Source organism: Scleropages formosus, chromosome 3 (genome assembly GCF_900964775.1).
Source record: "Scleropages formosus chromosome 3, fSclFor1.1, whole genome shotgun sequence".
NCBI classification, from domain to species: domain Eukaryota; kingdom Metazoa; phylum Chordata; class Actinopteri; order Osteoglossiformes; family Osteoglossidae; genus Scleropages; species Scleropages formosus.
Window position 1 is genome coordinate 29,665,244 of NC_041808.1, and position 18,593 is coordinate 29,683,836.

An 18,593-nucleotide genomic window follows, 5' to 3' on the forward strand; every position below is an offset into this window, starting at 1 on the left:
AGCAATTTGCGTGGCTTATTTTACTGGCCTCTGTAATATGATCCACTTAAAACCACTGGCAAACTGCAGACTTGTGTAATTGATTTTATAACATTCTTGGCCTGGTTTTCATGTTGCACCCACATAGCAAACCTCAAGATTTCCAGTCTACAGAAAACATTATTTTACTGTTGTTACAGCACTGTAAAACTGTATTTTTGTTCTTAAAAAAAAAAAAAAAAAGCTAGGCAAAGCTGCTTTCACACATGCACTCTGCTATCGAGGGAAACCGCACAATTTTGGACATAAAAATAACAGCTATTTGTAAAACACTTTGCAGTACTCCTGATTGTACAACCAGAAAAGCTCAGCATTGTGGAAAAATGCAAAATAAAAAAAAAAAAAAAACTCCACTGCTGTCCCTTAGTGGTATTAAGTAGGTAATGCAACTGTAGGACTGCCAAAAGCGTACCCAGAGCAACAGCATCCATCAGTACAACGCAGACCCTCCATTGAGTGCAATGCAATTCCAAGATAGACAGCTGCTTCCCATCTGGGCAGTGCCTGTTCCATAAATCACTGTTTTACAATAAGCTCCATTAATTGTGGAATTTTAGTGATAACCTGTACACGGACAGGGTATGACATGTACCGTTATGGTAGACAGGACAGCAAGTACTTTGAATAGAAAATGTCTCAGTAAGGCTAATATCTAGTGTTTCAAAACAAAGTGCATTTTACTCAAAACTATACTCCAGCACTGCTTAGAAGTGTACAGATGTGCAGTTCTCATGTGTGTTATCCAAGCTGCCTGCCTATTGCTCTAATCTAGTGCGCAACATGCTGGTATAAGCTGGTCTAGTCTGTGTCTTTTAAAATGCCCCATAACATTACAATCCACTACACAATGAGATGCTGCTCCTGACATACTGAAAGCTAACTCTTCTCATATGAAATCTTCTTTAAATCTCCAAGTCCGTGTCCACCTCCAACAAATCCACACATTGTCCCTTTAAGCGCTTGAGGGGAAAGATTTGTAACTGATGAGATTTTTGGAGAATGTGCACACATTGTAAGATTAAATATGAATAGGTGAATGTGATGTCACTTAAATTGCAGTAGAGTACCATTGTGTTTGATAAAATCCCACAAGAAGTGTTATACAAAAGGGTTCATGGGACTAGTAAGGGATTCCCTGTATTTGGCAACATAAGCAGCTCAGCAGGCAAGAGATGATGATGATTCAGCTTTTGATGGCTGTGTGTCATGGCTAAGACAAAATCTGTCAAAGTCTCGGATTTGGTCAATTACTCAACTAACGCGTTTCTTTGGGGGTGGTTGTGTATTGTGTGTACATGGTATCCATTTCTGACCTGTTATGCTTGGGTGCAAATATCAGCTGTGGATGTAGATTTAAGGAAACCTCTGGCTAACGTGTACCTACCTTTGTGTATTCATTCATGGCCATAATGTGCAATGATGAGCCTGTACTTGAATCTGAGTACTACTTAACATTTGCTGACATTCTGATTTATCACATCATGTACCTTAAATGTGTGTGCACTTACACTACTTCTCATATCTTCCTTGTCTATGGGAAGTCATGCATACAGGTTTGCACACATCTACAAAATCCAATATGATATAATAGATACATCTGGACTGTGGGAGGCAATTTTAAGTGCTTTTTATTGTTTAACTGTGTAATCAAGGTGCAGTCTAAAAGTCCTGAAGACTCCACTATTATATAGGCACATGAACACGTGTCGGTCAGTCCGCCTGTCATTTTGAGGTTAAGCAATTTTGTACGGTCAAACTATTAGTCATGGGCAAGTTACCGTGTGTGCACCTGTCATACTCCTGAACTGGTCTGTATCCATCAGATGAGCTGTGAGTGTGTGAGTGTGTGTGTGTGTGTGTGTGTATGTTAGAGATTGTGCCACAGTGCTTGTGGGGCGTGGACCCAATAGCACCCCATTCCTTTAAAAGCTAATGGAAAAAAAACAGGGCTGCTCCCCCCACTCCCAGCCTCCCTCTGCAATAGAGGTGGGGGAGAGGTGGTGTAGCTCAAAACTCATCATCAGAACTGAGCAGCAGGGTCTTCTCGTTGTCTCGGGCACTGGCAGCACTGTGGCTGCGGGACATGGCAGGACCAGAGCGCTGCTCCAGCGTGGACTGCTGTGTGTACTGTTGGTAAGCTGGGGAAAAGTTGTGGATGGCATCCTGTACCATGTCTCCTGGGTTCATCGTCTCCTTCAGGCTGCTTGAGATGCTCTTCATTGGGGCGCAGCGGCCTGAGGATGAGAATGTGGGGGAGGGGGATCAGGAGAGGATGGAAAAAGCAAGTCAAAAGATGCAGAGAAAAAGGCGATTCTCCAGTGCAAAAAGACAGTAGCTGTAGGACACCACACAGGACATTAAAAAATGGCAACTTAAAACCAAAAACTGCAGGGAAATTTTCAAATACAGTGGAGGATGTTAAGACAAACATGAAATAAATATTTTACTGTACATTATTTATAGAGCATGTTAAAAAAATAACATACGTACTTCAAACACAGCGGAGATCAGAAAAAAAAATGATGCAATACAAAATATCAGAAAATAAAGCCAGGGTTTTATTTCTCTACAAGTGTAATATCGCATTTGCTGTGCCTGAGCAATTGTATATTTACAGCTGAACACAGGTTCAGTCGAGAAAAATAACGCTGTCATGGTACACAGCTAAAAGTGTTTAAATAATACCAGAAATGTAAAGTGGTTGAATGTAATGAGTGAGTTGTGAACAATGGAGAAGTTACTGCATAATAAAACTGTCACTTATCTTAGAATATGCTTTACTGTAGAAGACAGGAAAAATTGGTGCATCTATGCAACCTTTGAACGACTGACAGTTCCGTGTATCCGAGTAACCAATTAGCCAGCCGGTACGAGCCCTGATTAAATATGTATTTCAAGCAGAGGAACATCTACTCACAAAAAACTAAAATATATGGATGGGTGATGCCACAAAACAAGCTAAGAACAACAGAAGACCTACCGTACTGTCCATAAGTAGGAACTGGCCCTTTATAGTGGAGCACAAAGTCAAATGGGGAAGAGTTGGGGGGCAATAAATACAGAGGAAAGTTTGGAATCGTAGAACACAAAGACAGAAAGACGAGATGAAAAATTCTCCACAAGTGGGAAAAGTAAAGACGACAAGAGAAAAGATGGATGGATTCCATTAAATTAAACGGTGCAAGAGTCGAGGTGAAAGAATGAATAAAGGAGGGTGGGGGAAAATTAGCAAAAAAAGATACCAGGATATTCAGCGGGGGGGGAAGAAAAAAAAAAAAAAAAAAAAAGACAAAAAGAGAAAGAGATAAAGTAAATTAGTGACACCAGATTTTTCCTCATAATGGGGGAGCGGGCAACCGTGAGACACGGAGGAAGTCTAAACTACAACAAAGTCAGGATGAAAAGGGCCAAATCAAAAGAGTCAGGAATCAAATATGAGCAACCCTTAGCTATACAGCACTAACAAACAACTACAAAGGCTTTATTAACATAAAATTTAAACACTTTTTCAAAATTTCTTAAGGTTTTCACAAAACCAATTAGGTTTACTTTGGTCCCTACTGCTCCGATTTTAGGATATAAGGAGATTACTCATTAATAAAGCAGTACAGATTAAAACACAATGCCCAAAAAGCACTTTAAATGAACCAGCATAATCTGCCAAGAAGTATTTTAACAAGATCCTTTTTGACAACTGTGGACAGGAGGTCTCCATAGCAACACAACACTCTCCGAGCCCCTCACCCTGGGAGTCCAGCCGTTTGTCCATGTAGACCTTGTAGGTGAACGCGTGACGCAGAGCAAGGGCAGCAAAGAACATCTCCACACATATGATGAAGTTCTGGTAGCCAGCGGCGACTGTGCCCTCGCCCACAGAAACCTCTGCCGAACTGATCTGAGGAATGGCGCCACACTTCTCCAAGATGGCCAGCAGCATACCTGGGGGAGGGTGGAATACGAAATGTCAGAAATTCATTCTCATTTACTTTTCTTTGAAAACGGTTCATCGCTTTGAAATATGAGGATCAAATACATAACCAAAACTGACCGTTTGCCATCTCTGCACCTGCTTGACAAAAGGACTGTTTTTTTGCCTTAAATCTGGATTTCAAAAAAAAAGATTTCCTTTCCCATAGGTAAAGCGACTTATCTTTCACGTACAACTCCTTGCAAAATCTCTCTCAGAAACCCTTACAGGGTGAGACTAAATTTCAAAAATCCGTTTTATCGTAGAATACAACCACAAATAAAGTACTCACTGAAATACTGCCTATTCACTCATTCAGTTGATTACATGCCAATGCTACAAAAATGCAAACCTTTACTTTTGTAGCACTGACATGTAACTATAAACAATAATTACAATTATTTAGGGCTGTCACGACTACTCGGTTAATTTCGAGTACCCGGTTTAAAAAAAATCCTTGAATACAATTTGCCGGTGTCGAGTACTCGGCAAAATGGCGGAAAGGCGGCGGTGCACAGGCAAGGGTCCGTGCAAAAAAACGGCAAAAATGTCAACGGTGTGGGAACACTTCACGTCAGAAGAAAAGAATAAGATAGTTGTCTGCAGTCTGTGCAAAAACCAACTTAAATACAATAACAGCACATCTGCAATGCTACATCACCTGAAAAGGCGACATCCAGGCGTAACAGATGCTCCGCCAACACGGTAAGTTCACTACTAGCTTTACTTTAATCATTTTGAATACTCTTAATTTGCACGCCGTTTTAAACACAAGACCGAACATGATATATGTATGATATATTTGCATTATAAAGAGTTTCACCACTTAAACACCTGTCAGAGAGCACAATTTAATGGAATGTAGATGATAATAAACTGATGAAATGTGAAGTTAAGGCGTGAATATATCCATGTTTCAAAATGTTCACATTACTTTTCATCGCGATTTCATAACTCATAAACTCCCGCTTGGGTTAGCACGTTTGATGGTTACTAATCACACAAATCAAAGAATTATAACCCTTCCAAAAATTAACCATGGCTTTATTTTCAATTTTGAAATGCAAAGCATGATGTTATTGTTCACTTGATTCTATTTTTATTGTGAGTAAAAAACAATTACTCGAGTACTCACCAAAATTATTGTCTGATTACTCGATTACCAGAAGAATCGAGAGTAAGACTCAATTACTCGCCAAAAGAACTGTCCGATTACTCGATTACCAAAACAATCGACAGTGACAGCCCTACAATTATTCTGGGCTAAATATTTGTCCTTAAATGTTTCTCAAAAGACAGTTACAGTCCATTAATTTCAAGGCACATTTTTGTGGCGATAGCATGTCCGAAGACCGGTGAATTCAGCCAACCCATGTGAAATCTTGAGTGGCTACTACACTAAATGTGGGTTAGGGTTAAGTGTAGCGGTTAGAGCTCCTGAGCTTTGGAGCCAAAGGTCACAGATTCAAATCTCACCTCCAGCTGTAGAACCCTTGAGCAAGGTACATACCCTAAAATTGCTCTAGCAAAAATTACCCGGCTGCACAAAAGAGTAAACGGTTGTAGGTAGATTAACATTTTAAGTCGCTTTTGAGAACAGCCAGGCAAATAATGTAAATGTGAGCAATAACATGTAAATGACAGAAAACCGGCACTAAATTTCTCAGTTTATCAAGATGTCAATCATCTGTTGTAGTTTCCACAAACCTTCATTCATGGGCTGGCATTAATTTTCTTTAGTTTTCCTTTATAAGGTACAACCAGCTATTACCGCGCAGCAAAACTGTGACAGTCCGCACAAGTACACTATCTACACAAGGGCATTTTTGATTACGTTCACATTCTGAAATGTGCGACCGACATGTTCTAACACGCTGCGAGTGCTTTGTCCAATTCTGTGCATTTCATCTAATAGTGGTTAAGTGCACGATACATGCAGTAAACACGCGAAAACGTAAACAACCGAACAAAACTAAGAACGGGAATGTGTCACTGGAGGAGGACAGATTAACTTATGTGAAAGGAGTACGGACAGAGTATCCTCAGCGTATTACGAGTACGACCGACCGCTTACTTTCTCATGTTGTCCGAGCTCTCTAGTGGATAAGGCATAAATCCCCTCCGAACAAACACAATGATGCAGATTCGTACATCTGAACTACGTGGGGAAAATGCGCTTACGTTTACTGAACGTTTTTGGCGGGACACGTATTCTTCAGTTGAGTGTTTCGGCCCTTAAACCTTCACTTTCAATAAATGAGTAAAAGCAAATTTAACTGACAGTGACATTTATTTATATACGTTTTTCTTTCTGCAACAGCAGCAATGATTTAGTGGGTTGCCACAGGTCGATAAAAATGCGGGAAAGCCCATAAGTGTTGAAGGTAGACAGTAACATATAAATACTAGAAAGCAAGCATGACTTTACCCTGCCAGAAGGAGAGGAATATGACAGACTTAACCATGAAGAACTTCAGCATGGGGCTGTAGGGGCTGAGCAGTTCACGTGTTGCAAAGTAGAAGAGGAAGAGGGCATAAAGTGACAGGCTGACGGAGATGTTGTAGACGATGGTCACGTACAGGTACCCGCTGGCTACGCTGTGGGGAGGGACACAGAAGAGGAGACGTCAGCTCCACATGGTAAACAATTCCATGCACGTGTTGTTCTCTACAGCAAGCAGATCAGCCACAAAGACACTCGCTACTGTTAACTGTTTGTGCAAATCAAGGTCGCGATAGTCCAAGGGTTATTCTGGAAGCAGAGGGAGCCAGGCTAAGCAGGGTCACCCTGGATGAGATGCCAGTCTCTCTCACACACACACACACACACACACACACACACACACACACACACACACACACACACACTAACCTGATACGCGACTTTGGACTGTAGGAGAAACATGCATTCATATTGTACCTTATGAACACCTTAAATAAATATCATTAGTGCCTTCATGAAGCTGTTACCCATTGTTACAATTCTCCAGCAATGGGTTAATTCAACAACAATTATTATTACATGCAAGCAGCACTAACCCTGAGGTCTGCCTGTACCTCCTGAAAGGGTGCATTAAGCCTTACCATGCCTAACATTTTTGTGAATGTCAATGTTTTTTGGTACACACAGAGAATGTGAAGCATTTAACAGTGACAAGACTGATATTAACTAAAAACGGGTTCAGAAAAATTAGTGCAAGTAGTACACACACAGGGGGTGCAGTGGCACAGTGGGTTGGACCACAGTCCTGCTGTCCGGTGGGTCTGGGGTTCGAGTCCCGCTTGGGGTGCCTTGCGACGGACTGGCGTCCCGTCCTGGGTGTGTCCCCTCCCCCTCCGGCCTTACGCCCTGTGTTGCCGGGTAGGCTCCGGTTCCCCGTGACCCCATATGGGACAAGCGGTTCTGAAGATGTGTGTGTGTGAGTACACACACACACACACACACACACACACACACACACATACATTTTTGGAACTGCTTGTCCCATACGGGGTCGCGGGGAACCGGAGCCTACCCGGTAACACAGGGCATAAGGCCGGAGGGGGAGAGGACACACCCAGGACGGGACGCCAGTCCATTGCAAGGCACCCCAAGCGGGACTCGAACCCCAGACCCACCGGAGAGCAGGACTGTGGTCCAACCCACTGCGCCACCGCGCCCCCTCGCAAGTAGTACATTATTAGCAATATATACATAAACTGCTGTATTAGTGACGTACTTGAAGTCACCATCCCTGTACTTCCCAAATGCCTGCAGAATGACGGTAACCATGGCCATCAAGGGCTTCACAACGCAAAACTGCAGGGTGGCCTGAGAGACACAAAAGAAGTAGGGCAGACATCAACATCAACTTTTGTTCATGACCACATGACGGTTGCTTATGCCTAAAAAGCATGGAAAATGAATATAATTGCCCTCAGACTTTGCTTTTGTGACTGATGCTTTACTTTTGTGAATGATATTTTGAAATTTACCCATTTCCAATGGGAAAACAGGAAAATTTGCACATTTTCATTCACATAAAAACCGAAAAAACACAACAACAACAAATGAATCAAAATTAACTCTATTAAGATTCTGGTGAAGAACTACGGCAAAATGGGCTGCAGGATGTCCCTCAATGTCCACATCCTTGACGCTTGTCTCGATAAATGCAAGGAAAACACAGGAGCGTATTCAAAGTAGCAAGTCGAGCACTTCCAGCAGGATATACTGGACTTTGAACGCTGCTACCGGGAACATATAACGAGAACATGATGGGAGACTATATTTGGGGGTTGATTTGTGAACGTGATTTACAGTATAATCTTAAATCGCAAAAAACTACTTCTAAATCCTTGTATAACTTTAAATACATGTTAACTGTTTTTTTTTTTTTCTGACTACTACCCAGGAACAAAAATTGTGTTACATAGTTAATTTATGCTGGTGCCACTGGAAAAAGATGAACAGGTAGCTCCTACCTGCTTGCAGAACCTGAGGAATCCAATAGAGTAGGTCTTTCCCCAGAGGCAGCATGTCCCATACACACAGCTTGACCTGAAGCAAGAAAGAACGACATCGTACTCAACGTCCAAACCTCAAGCATCTAAGGAGCCCATGTACTCTGTGTAGAACAATGTGTGATCATTCAGGAGGGGTAAAACAATAGAGGTCAAAATACACTGCAGTGAATGACAACCAGGGTGGTACAATGAGTAGCGCTGCTGTCTCACAATGCCTGGGTGGTGCAAGAGGATGTGGGTTCAAGCCCCACTCAGTCTGTGTGGGGTTTGCATGTTCTTCCCATGTCTACGTGGGTTTCCCCCAGGTACTCCAGTTGCCTCCCACAGTTCAAAGACATGCTGTTCAGGTTCCCCCATAGTGTGTGAGTGACAGAGAGAGAGTGTGTTCAACTCATGTATGGATGAGTGACCCAGTGTAAGTAGTGTATCTAGCAGTGTAAGTCACCTTGGTGAATAAGGTGTGTGGGCTGGTAACACTACATAGAGGTCATTGGAAGTCACTTTGGAGAAAAGTGTCTGCTAAATAAAAAAAAATGTAATATGTAAACCTGTGGTTACTGATCCTTCATGGCCCTTGAGATCTTATTTTACCTTTAGAAGCGTAGCAAAGACATTTTATGCACATACAGCATAAACGCACACTCACTCGATGGGCTTTCCCCTGATCTCGGCCATGATGGCACTCTCCCCACCCAGGTACTCATAGCACAGGCTGAGGAAATTGTAGATCACAAAAGCTGCAGAGGGAGACAGATGACACAGTATTATTTGTGTTAAAGTACAAAGACCGGCATGGATGCACACAGTTATATAGTCTATGATGGAAATCATTTAACAATGTAAGTGATGGAGGTGCACTCAGAAACACTTCCTGATTTGGGGCAGCCAAGTCAGCAGTGACCCTGCTGGCAGAAACCACTTAAAAACTTGCTAAAGCCAGAATAAACAGTATGTATGGTTGAGGTCATGACTACAGAGGTCCTAAAACTGGTTTACATTCTAAACATGCACGATCACTGCATGCAACGGCATGGGTCTACAGTACTGTGTCAGTACCCTGTGCAGCGGAATCCAATACGATGCTGCAGTTATTTCTGCCGGGTGGGATATTGACTCCCGCTGCTCCAGGGTGCAAAATTTATTAGCGCCGGGATACGCAACGTTGCATTTTCTGCATTGCTCATTCGTCCCGTTGTCTCCGTACGCGGTAAAATGTGTCAGCCTTTACGGTCGCTTTTGTCCAATTTATCCTAATTCCAGTCATTTCCAGCCTAAAGTAATCCGATTAAAACTTCCTTTCATTAACAAGATCATAACAAAACATTGCCTATCTAACTCCCACACACAAACACACACAAGCTCTTAGACCTGCAATATCCCAATGTGTCTAATGTTTTGTGCACTTGGTACAGGCATGCATGCATGCGTGCGTGTGTGCGTAGTTCGCATTACAGAACAGACTCTATATTTAGCAGCAGAGCTTTTGGGACCAGCTGCCACCTGTACTGACTCCTGTGCAAGGAGGAGGGGTGCGAGTTGCCATGTCACCTCCCGTCACTTCCCCAGCGCTACCCAGCATGTCTCCAACGGCTTGTCCTGGCACCGCACCACACTGTGCAACATCACACTCAGGTACCCAAAATGTAATCTAAAATGAAAGCATGGGTTCATACAGCCTTTTTGGCAGCAAATCCCATTAATCGCTACACTGCTAACACCGTGGCTTGACTGAAGGCAATCTGGCCTGTGTTCATACTAAAAAGCACCTCATCGCTTTTGGATTTTGTTATGACAGTCATTTTTTTCAGCAGTCTACTAGTTACTACTACTTTGTTGCTTAGTTGTGTTTCAACTCTAGTTTGTAATTTATGTAAAATTACAAATTAAATTCAGGGATATAACTGTACAATAACTTCTAGCAACCTTCAGCCTCCCAGATAAGGAAGGGAGACGGGGTTTTTTTTTTTTTTTTTTTTAAGCTGTGCAAGCCATGCTCTTTATCACCTTGTTACATTTGTACAGTTTTTAAATATTTCTGGAATAAATACTGTTTCGTTAATTTGTGGATTATTGCTTGACAAGGATATACATGAAGGTCAGTCAAGAAATTTTTTATATTCCTAGTACTTCGTGCACCGCTGTTATAGGCACACAAATACAGAGAACCAGCAATTTAGACGCCCTTGGGTATCCAAACCTTTTTTGCTCTCTACCACTCCAAAACCTCCGAGTCAAGCCTTAACCACACAGCTGTTACCGACGTAAGACCCGGTGCCACTGTAGCATTAGTTGAGCAAGGAAATGGATTCCAGTTTGTCACTTTATCTGTGCATGACCGTTGTTCTTGCATGGCTGTGATGTGCTTATGGTTGCTAGGTGATGGACTTTCCTCCCTAGCCATCACAGAAGGCCCAAGAACAAGCAGAATAAGGATGGCCACCCTCAAAAGAGGCTGACGTACAGAAGGGGCCATCTGTCACCGCTATATTCCTTGACTCGTTCACAGCAAGGACACACATTACACTTGAGGATCACGCATCCATTCGTCCAACAGGTGTACTACTTCTGTGAGACACTTGATTATGAAAAAGGTATACACCCATCTATTATATAACAGGTTCCTGTACAATGAAAAACAGCTGTAACAACTTAGAAAATAAACAACCTTTTTTTAAGGCAACTGGTATTTTATTCTGCACAATGAAATTGCCAGATACACACACTTCTTGGTCCCCCTGTCTATTTTTTGGCTAAATATTGTGCATTCAGCTCTAAATGACATTTATTCATTTAGCTGATGCTTTTCTCCAAAGCGACTTACAATGTTAAGGTTACAATTATTTACCCATTTTATACAGCTGGGTAGTTTTACTAGAGCAATTCAGGGTAGGGACCTTGCTCAAGGGTACTACAGCCAGAGGTGAGGCTCGAACCTACAACCTTTGGGGGGTCCAAAGGCAGTAGTTCTAACCACTGCGCTACCAGATTACCCTGGAAGGAATGACCTCTATTATAAATAAAGTCTTAATCTCTTCAAATGAAGGTCCTCTAGCATCAAACAATTCTCTAGTAATGGTACATACACTTCTAAGGGCATAATGTTTGTCTCCTTTGCAGAGTGAATGACATAGGCAGTGATTTTGTCAACTTCAATTCTTTACATTATGAACATCCTTGAATCAAATAATCAAAATATCCCCCCAAAAAAGATTCAAAATAAAATGCAAAAGGTATGGTAGAGCTGCAAATGTATAGAAATATAAATTAAGAAACCTTAAAGTCAGCCAGACACTGTACTTTTCATTCAGAAGCAATTTTTTAACATAAACTCGTTCCTTTGCCACACAATATGAATTCACCTAATGGGCTGATGTCAAAAAAAAAACATCTGAGACTTAAAAGTATAATGTAATGTACGTGACCTTGTAGCAGAAATGATCAGCTACATCTAGCCTTCCCGTGCACCCAATCAAGTGACATGAAAGAGAGAACCATCACCAAGAGATAATATTTAATAAATTGTGCAGACTAATCTAGGGCACTTAACAGAAACTTTCAACAACTGTCCATTTTGGCTTTAAATCTCAAACGGCGCAGCAGTGGGCACAACTCAATAGCCGATATCTGAAACAAAATTATCGCTGTCAAGCAGAGAAATCACCTCGGCAGAATACTAAAACTGCTAATCTTTGGTGCTCTCCTTCTTTGTCTTGACACCTTTAAGTCTTCCAAAGGCAAATTCCACACAATGAACATGCTTTCAGCACTGCACCATATATTGCTTAGAATTTAAAGCTTCACCCATTCACTTAACTCTTAACTTCACTGAAGAAATTCAGAGTCAACATTTTTATTAAGTCATACAAACATAAAGCACATCAGGAAATGGGATTCTTCAACCGCGATGCCACCTTCTGACTACAAAATTTTAATGCAGGAAGCAGCCTTACCCTCGTAGCAGTCCCTGACAGTGTCAAAGTAGACATAGTACTCCTCATTGGTGAAAAAGAGCAGGCTGAGCCACGAGTCAAAGGCATAGATGGGCACGATGAAGAGGATGCGAACGATGTGCCGCTGCTCATTGGGGGAGCTGTAGTAGCGCAGGTGCATGTAGATCTGCAAGGGGGCGGGGGGGGGGGGAGACCGGGATTGTGGAGAACATTGAGATTTCATTCCTAGGATGCAAGGACACTGCCTCTAGAAAAGCAGCATGAAGCCACACACACACACACACACACACACACACACACACACACACACACACACACACACACACACACACACACAGTCCGAAAAACACTCATCCCAAGCGGGGTCACGGCGAACCGGAGCCTAACCCAGCAACACAGGCCACAAGGCTGGAGGGGACGCACCCAGGACGGGCTGCATGAACCCTTTTTTCTTAATTTTAGACCACATTTTGGTGAAATAATGTTGCACAAGCCCATACCAATCTGTTCCACACAGGCAATTTAACATCACGAACTTCTTGCGGCGGAGAATGTTTAAGTCCTCACCTGACTGTAAACTACTGCAAACGCTACATTAAAACTCATCCACCTTGTTGGCTGACATGTACATGTACTTTCAAATAAACCGCAACGCAGCAGCACAAAGGCTCTGCCCACATCCCAGGAACTCCTGTCAACACAGCCACAGATGATGTCTGAGTTCTGTTAACTATACAGATCCACATGTTCTTTGTCAACGGAGTCTAATGTCAACCAGCATGCACTCCCTTTCACCATAAACAATGGTGCACCCCCTTCCCTTAATTGTGTCTCCGATACCTGTGGCGTGACTAACACGCACACAAGCATACAGAAGCACATGAATGCTCGGGTGTTGCTAGGCAACCCCTGCTTTCTGATGTCACTGCAGAGCAGGTGCACCTGTTGTCACAGCGACGGCACCTCGTGTAAAAAAATTCTACCAAACAGGGAGAGGCAACAACTGCTTGCTTTCCTGTTATGCTCTCAAAGAAGAGGAGCAGATGGATCAGTAACATAAGAAAAGACCTGTAGCTGAAACCTTGTGGGACGCAACTGAAAACCAAACTCTGTAAGGTGCCATAAGTTGTTACAGAGCTGACTTAATGGATATTCTTAATATGTTCCACAATCCACGGGTCCAGACAATTCACAACACTTCACAAAAAGGTTGCAACTCAAACCTATCCGCATGGAAAAAGTAACAAAATAAACTCAACAGCTCATTTCAAGTACGCACATTCCTGTCTCAAAAATTGCACTACACGGAACTAAAATGAGAACAGAAAATCCTTTATGTTTACTCTATGAACCAGGTTCACACATCAAGTATAACCTACAACAGTAATAATTGAAAGGGTATCTAATCTGTGCCATGCCATGAAACCAAGCTTAGGGTTAATAATTGATAATCACTACATGACTCACATCAACGTAAAGTGACACTTCCAGGACATCCTTTCCACACACACACACACACACACACACACACACACACACACACACACAGCAAAATAGACTGACCAACACAACCCTGCCTAATGGCAAGCAAACACATGACATCAGGCTTACCTGGTGGCAAGTGAGCAGCAAGGCAGTCCACACAAAAAAGCCAGACACAGCCTGGGCAGCCGTGGTCATGAGGAAGATGGGCTGCTCTGGGGTGAGCAGGGGCGCCTCCGGAAGCCAAGAAATGTTGGGGCCAGTTGGGGCCACGGTGGCCGGGGGACCCGGCACCATTCTGATTGGAGAGTTATCCCCCAGTCGCTCGGACAGAGGGACATCGCGCCTCCAAAGCCCGTTCATCTGCAGGATAACATACGGTTATATCAATGGAACCATCAAGACAGAACAAATGGACACCTGAACTGTATCAACGGAGTTAACCGAAGAAATCTTCACAATCCCAATCGAGTGTGCACTGAAAATGTTCTTCACCGAAACCTCTCAATCACTGATATGCACACTTTCAACGCCGATCATTTCAGGACATGTCAATGCTGTGCCACCTCACCTCCCTCCTGAAAATCAGGACAACCAGAGGACAGCTGGTAGAGTAATGGTTAGAGCTGCCGCCTTCGGACCCAAAGGTCGGGGCTTCGAACCTCACCTTTGGCCTCCCTCCTCTCCCTTAAGCATGGTACTCACCCTCAAATTGCTCCAGTAAAAAAATTACTTGGCTGTATAAATGGCTAAGTAATTGCAGGCACGTTAACATTTTAAGCCGTTTTGGAGAAAAGCATCAGCTAAATGACCGAATGCAATAAAGATAAGAATATGTTCACTGCAATATTGATTTCAGAATTTTTTTTTATAATCATTCTTCTCAGCATATTGCTCTCCCTTTTTTTAGTTCTGACTTCATAGCAATGCCTACTCTTTTATCAGGCAAAAAAAAGACCAAAGCTGTTGTGCCTTTTTTCCCTTAAAAAAAATCCTCTATTGCACAGCCCCATTTCTTGTACATCTGGAACAGATGCAGCGGAATACAGAGACTCACCACCAAAAACATATGCATGATCTGCCATTACTTTCCTGGAATTCCAAATGAGAATATTATATTAACTATACAATGGATTATTAAGCATATTATGCACCAAAACAAAGACAGTATTTAACAGTGAAAGGCAAGTTACAGGGGACAGGACGTTCAACTGCATTTGGAAATTATTCTATCGAGTAGCCTTCAACAAGACGGGCCGTTCTGATTTGATTCATTGGATCTGCATCGGGTTTTCCTTCCATTTTACACTCAGATAAAACCTCAGAAATGCAACAACCACAGGGGTGTGGAGGGCAATGGAAGCAGACCAGTCTGATGATGCACCCATCCCTAAACATACTTAAATGAATACAGCAAGGCACGTAATCAAATGAAGCACAGTATAACACAATAATATGGAGGAAATTATTTGCACAGCTAAAAATACCCATCTGGTGACTCACTCCTGTTTCTACCAAATGCAACTTCAGCAGGCTACAAATCTCCAATCTAAAAAGGAAAATAAGAATAAAGCTGTTATGTGGAACCATGCATGGATGAATGAACTGTTAAATGTGCATCTTGAGTACACTAAAACCAACATGTCAGCATGGGTGTCCTGTACCCGTATGTGTCAGGATCCAGGACATTAAAGTACAGTGATAGATTGAAGCTGACGGATGCTGCGCTGACATGCAGACGAGAGAGGCACTCTGGCTTGAAAATTCAGCACTGCTTAAGCAGACAGAAGTCTGTTTTGTCTGGAAGATGAAAAAGGCAACAGCAGTGTGGGCAACTAGGAGAAAGAGGAACTGGGAAAAATAAAGCCCGTATCTGGATTTGAGGACAGAAAGATGAGCCCTCATGTAAACATTATACTTTTACATCTTTATAGGTGAATCCAGATCACAAACCCAGAAATACTTAAACAACAACCATACAGCAAGCAACAGGCATATAAATACAGAAGATTAAATACAAAAACCTCAAACTCTCTTCTATTAATTGAATTGCTCTGAACCTGCTGATAATAAACGTTATTGTGCGATGACCCTAATCCTATCTGTCCCCTGCCAACAGCAGCATCTATGCCACCACAAACCTCCAGAAAAATAGGACCTCCACCATCTTATCTGTAACAAATATGAACATATTTCCAAAAAAAAAAATCTGTATAATCTAGTTATCTGGTCAGACAAACGGACACAACCACCCAACAACTGCTTGTCCCGAGACAGGTCGCGGCGAGCTGGAGCCTAACCCAGCAATTGGACAAGGCGCAGGGGGACAGGACGGGACGGGACACACCCAGGACAGGACGCCAGTCCATGGGAAGGCACCCCAAACGCCAGGTTCGAACCCCAAACCCGCCGTACGGCAGGTATCGCCCAAACCCACCACACCACCATCCATGCCTGGATGCAAACAACTCGCTGAAACTCACTCTTCATACACCATACCTCAAAAAAAAAAAAAAAAAAAAAAAAAAAAAACCAACAGTCAGACATCAGCAAAAACCATAGATCTATGCCTGGATGCCTCTGCGGCTACTCATGTTATTGTTAATTCGTTAAAAAAAATGTCACGCTCTCTAAAATGTCTACGCAGCTACTCGTGTAGGGTACATACACTTAGCTGACACTCTTCTCCAAAGCAGTTTACAACGTTAAGACACCTACAATTATTGACCCATTTATTATACAGCCGGGCACTTTTACTGCAGCAATTTAGGGTACTTGCTTTGCTCAAGGGTACTACAGGGATTTGACCCAACAACCATTGGGCCTAAAGGCAGCAGTCCCGCATTATTTACATTTAGTCATTAAGCAGAAACTGTTCTCTAACGTGACTCACAAGGTACGCGGTTTAAACTATGACGTCACGGTGACGTCACGCAAACAGAGCGCACTTGGAGAATCGCGCGTGTCTCCATGTGTCTCCCGGCCCGCGGCTGTAATGCGCGCTTCCTCTCTGCACGTAATGAAAGCGTACACGTCAAAGACGACGCGCTGAAAATGCACCGTCTCGGAAGCTCTTTCACTCAGGACCGCATAAAATAAATGCCCTTTCACTCAGGACCGCATAAAATAAAATCATTTTGCCTTTTCAGTCTCTTACTATAAAAACCCGATACAATAAAAAAAATTACATTTATACACATTTAAAACACACACACACACACACACACACACACACACACACACACACACACATACATACATACATACATTCATGATAAAACGCGGCTGTTTCGGCTCACTGCAGTGCAGGCAGAAAAAAGTCCGGTTTATTACGGCGTGCTTGCTTACGCTTGGGTACGTCGTATGTTAAAATGTGACGGCCGGTACAGAGTTTAAATTTAAAAGAAAAATAATACCGCTGCCACACGTGAGTCCATGATTCATGTTCGCAGTAAACGCATATTATAATCCCCGATCGCGTTCGAAACCCAGAAACCTCACCTCCTTTGCAGTTGCCCGAAAACTTCGAAAGGCTCACCCCCCGGTCGTCCAACCATTCAACCTAGTATGACAAAACACATATATAGCACACAAACAACACCACATAAATAGATAAGCACGCGTTTCCGCCGTGTGGCGTGTCCCGCCGGACTAACCAGCAGGCGAAGAAGAAAATGCTCAGAGTCAAGTCCCAGTTACTGAGTTAATTATCTGCAATATACGTGGGAAGGGTAACAGCTCGCCATCGAGTCCCCGTTTTCGCCAATCCAAATATATTACATCTATCTATACTATACTATGGGGCGTAAATGACACGGAGAAACGAGTCCTAAAACGACAAAGAGCCCGTTTTCTAGTCATCCATGTTTACCTCGCGATGTTGCGCGCGCCGGCGGAGGCAGCTCGTTAGCCACGTAGCTAACAACGGGCTGGGAGAGAAAAAAAAAAAAACAGAGCGAGGCACTTTTTATGATGCTTCTCAGCACATCATGATTCCTCGGTTGTTAATGTTTCTCTCACAGCTAAAGATATGTTAAGTCTAATGAAACTACCTAAAACTAAACAGATATAACCACGCAGTCTCTCCCTTTTCTTTTTTTTCTTTTTTTTCCCGACCCACACAGTCCCGTCCCTGATTCAATCCGCCGGGATTACAGTAAAGCAGACCCTCCGAGTGCCCGCGCATGCGCAACGCTGCACAGCCGCTTTCCACAGAAGGGATGACGTAACCGGCTTTTCTCCGCACGCCGTGTGCCAGCTGGACGGAAGGACGGACGCTTCTGTACCGCAGCAGGGAATGAGAGGTTCATACATGAAAAAGCTCTTAACCTGGAGTCCCTAATGGGTTCAGGTGCTCTGGGAAGCGTCAGATTGCTTTGAGAATAAAACGAACTAAACAAATGTTTTTATAATGGAATTCTGCTTGGATGCAGTCGTCAGTGCAATAAATTAAATTCAATATTCAGTACATTTCGTGACATTTTCAACGGGGTTCGTGGCCTGACAAAGTTAAGAACCTGTGCTGTATTTGTATTATTCACAGAAGTGTTAAAGCAAGATTAAAGTATTCCCCAGTTATTACATAGAACTCATTTTTAAGTGTTTTTGCTGATATTTTTGAGTCCCACAAATACCTTACAGGTTGTCAG

At 42.8% G+C, this 18,593-nt stretch overlaps 1 protein-coding gene across 4 annotated transcripts; it reads right to left on the bottom strand.

The window, feature by feature from the left end:
* Nucleotides 1–205: 205 nt before the first annotated feature.
* On the bottom strand, nt 206–18,127 carry tmem184ba (transmembrane protein 184ba). Of its 4 annotated transcripts, none has more exons than XM_018738612.2 (11): nt 17,816–18,127; nt 17,446–17,506; nt 14,074–14,307; nt 12,463–12,628; nt 9,159–9,249; nt 8,471–8,546; nt 7,726–7,817; nt 6,435–6,604; nt 3,784–3,978; nt 3,020–3,046; nt 206–2,273 (listed from the first exon to the last, which is right to left on the bottom strand). In XM_018738612.2, the coding sequence occupies exons 3-11, from the start codon at nt 14,305–14,307 to the stop codon at nt 2,047–2,049; spliced, it is 1,278 nt and encodes a 425-aa protein (XP_018594128.1). In that variant the 5' UTR covers nt 17,446–17,506; nt 17,816–18,127; the 3' UTR covers nt 206–2,046. The 4 variants fall into 4 exon arrangements, with proteins under 4 accessions (XP_018594128.1, XP_029106317.1, XP_018594131.1 ...); XM_029250484.1 differs by having other exon boundaries at nt 17,601–18,127; XM_018738615.2 differs by lacking the exon at nt 3,020–3,046 and having other exon boundaries at nt 17,816–18,123.
* Between the last annotated feature and the right edge of the window lie 466 nt (nt 18,128–18,593).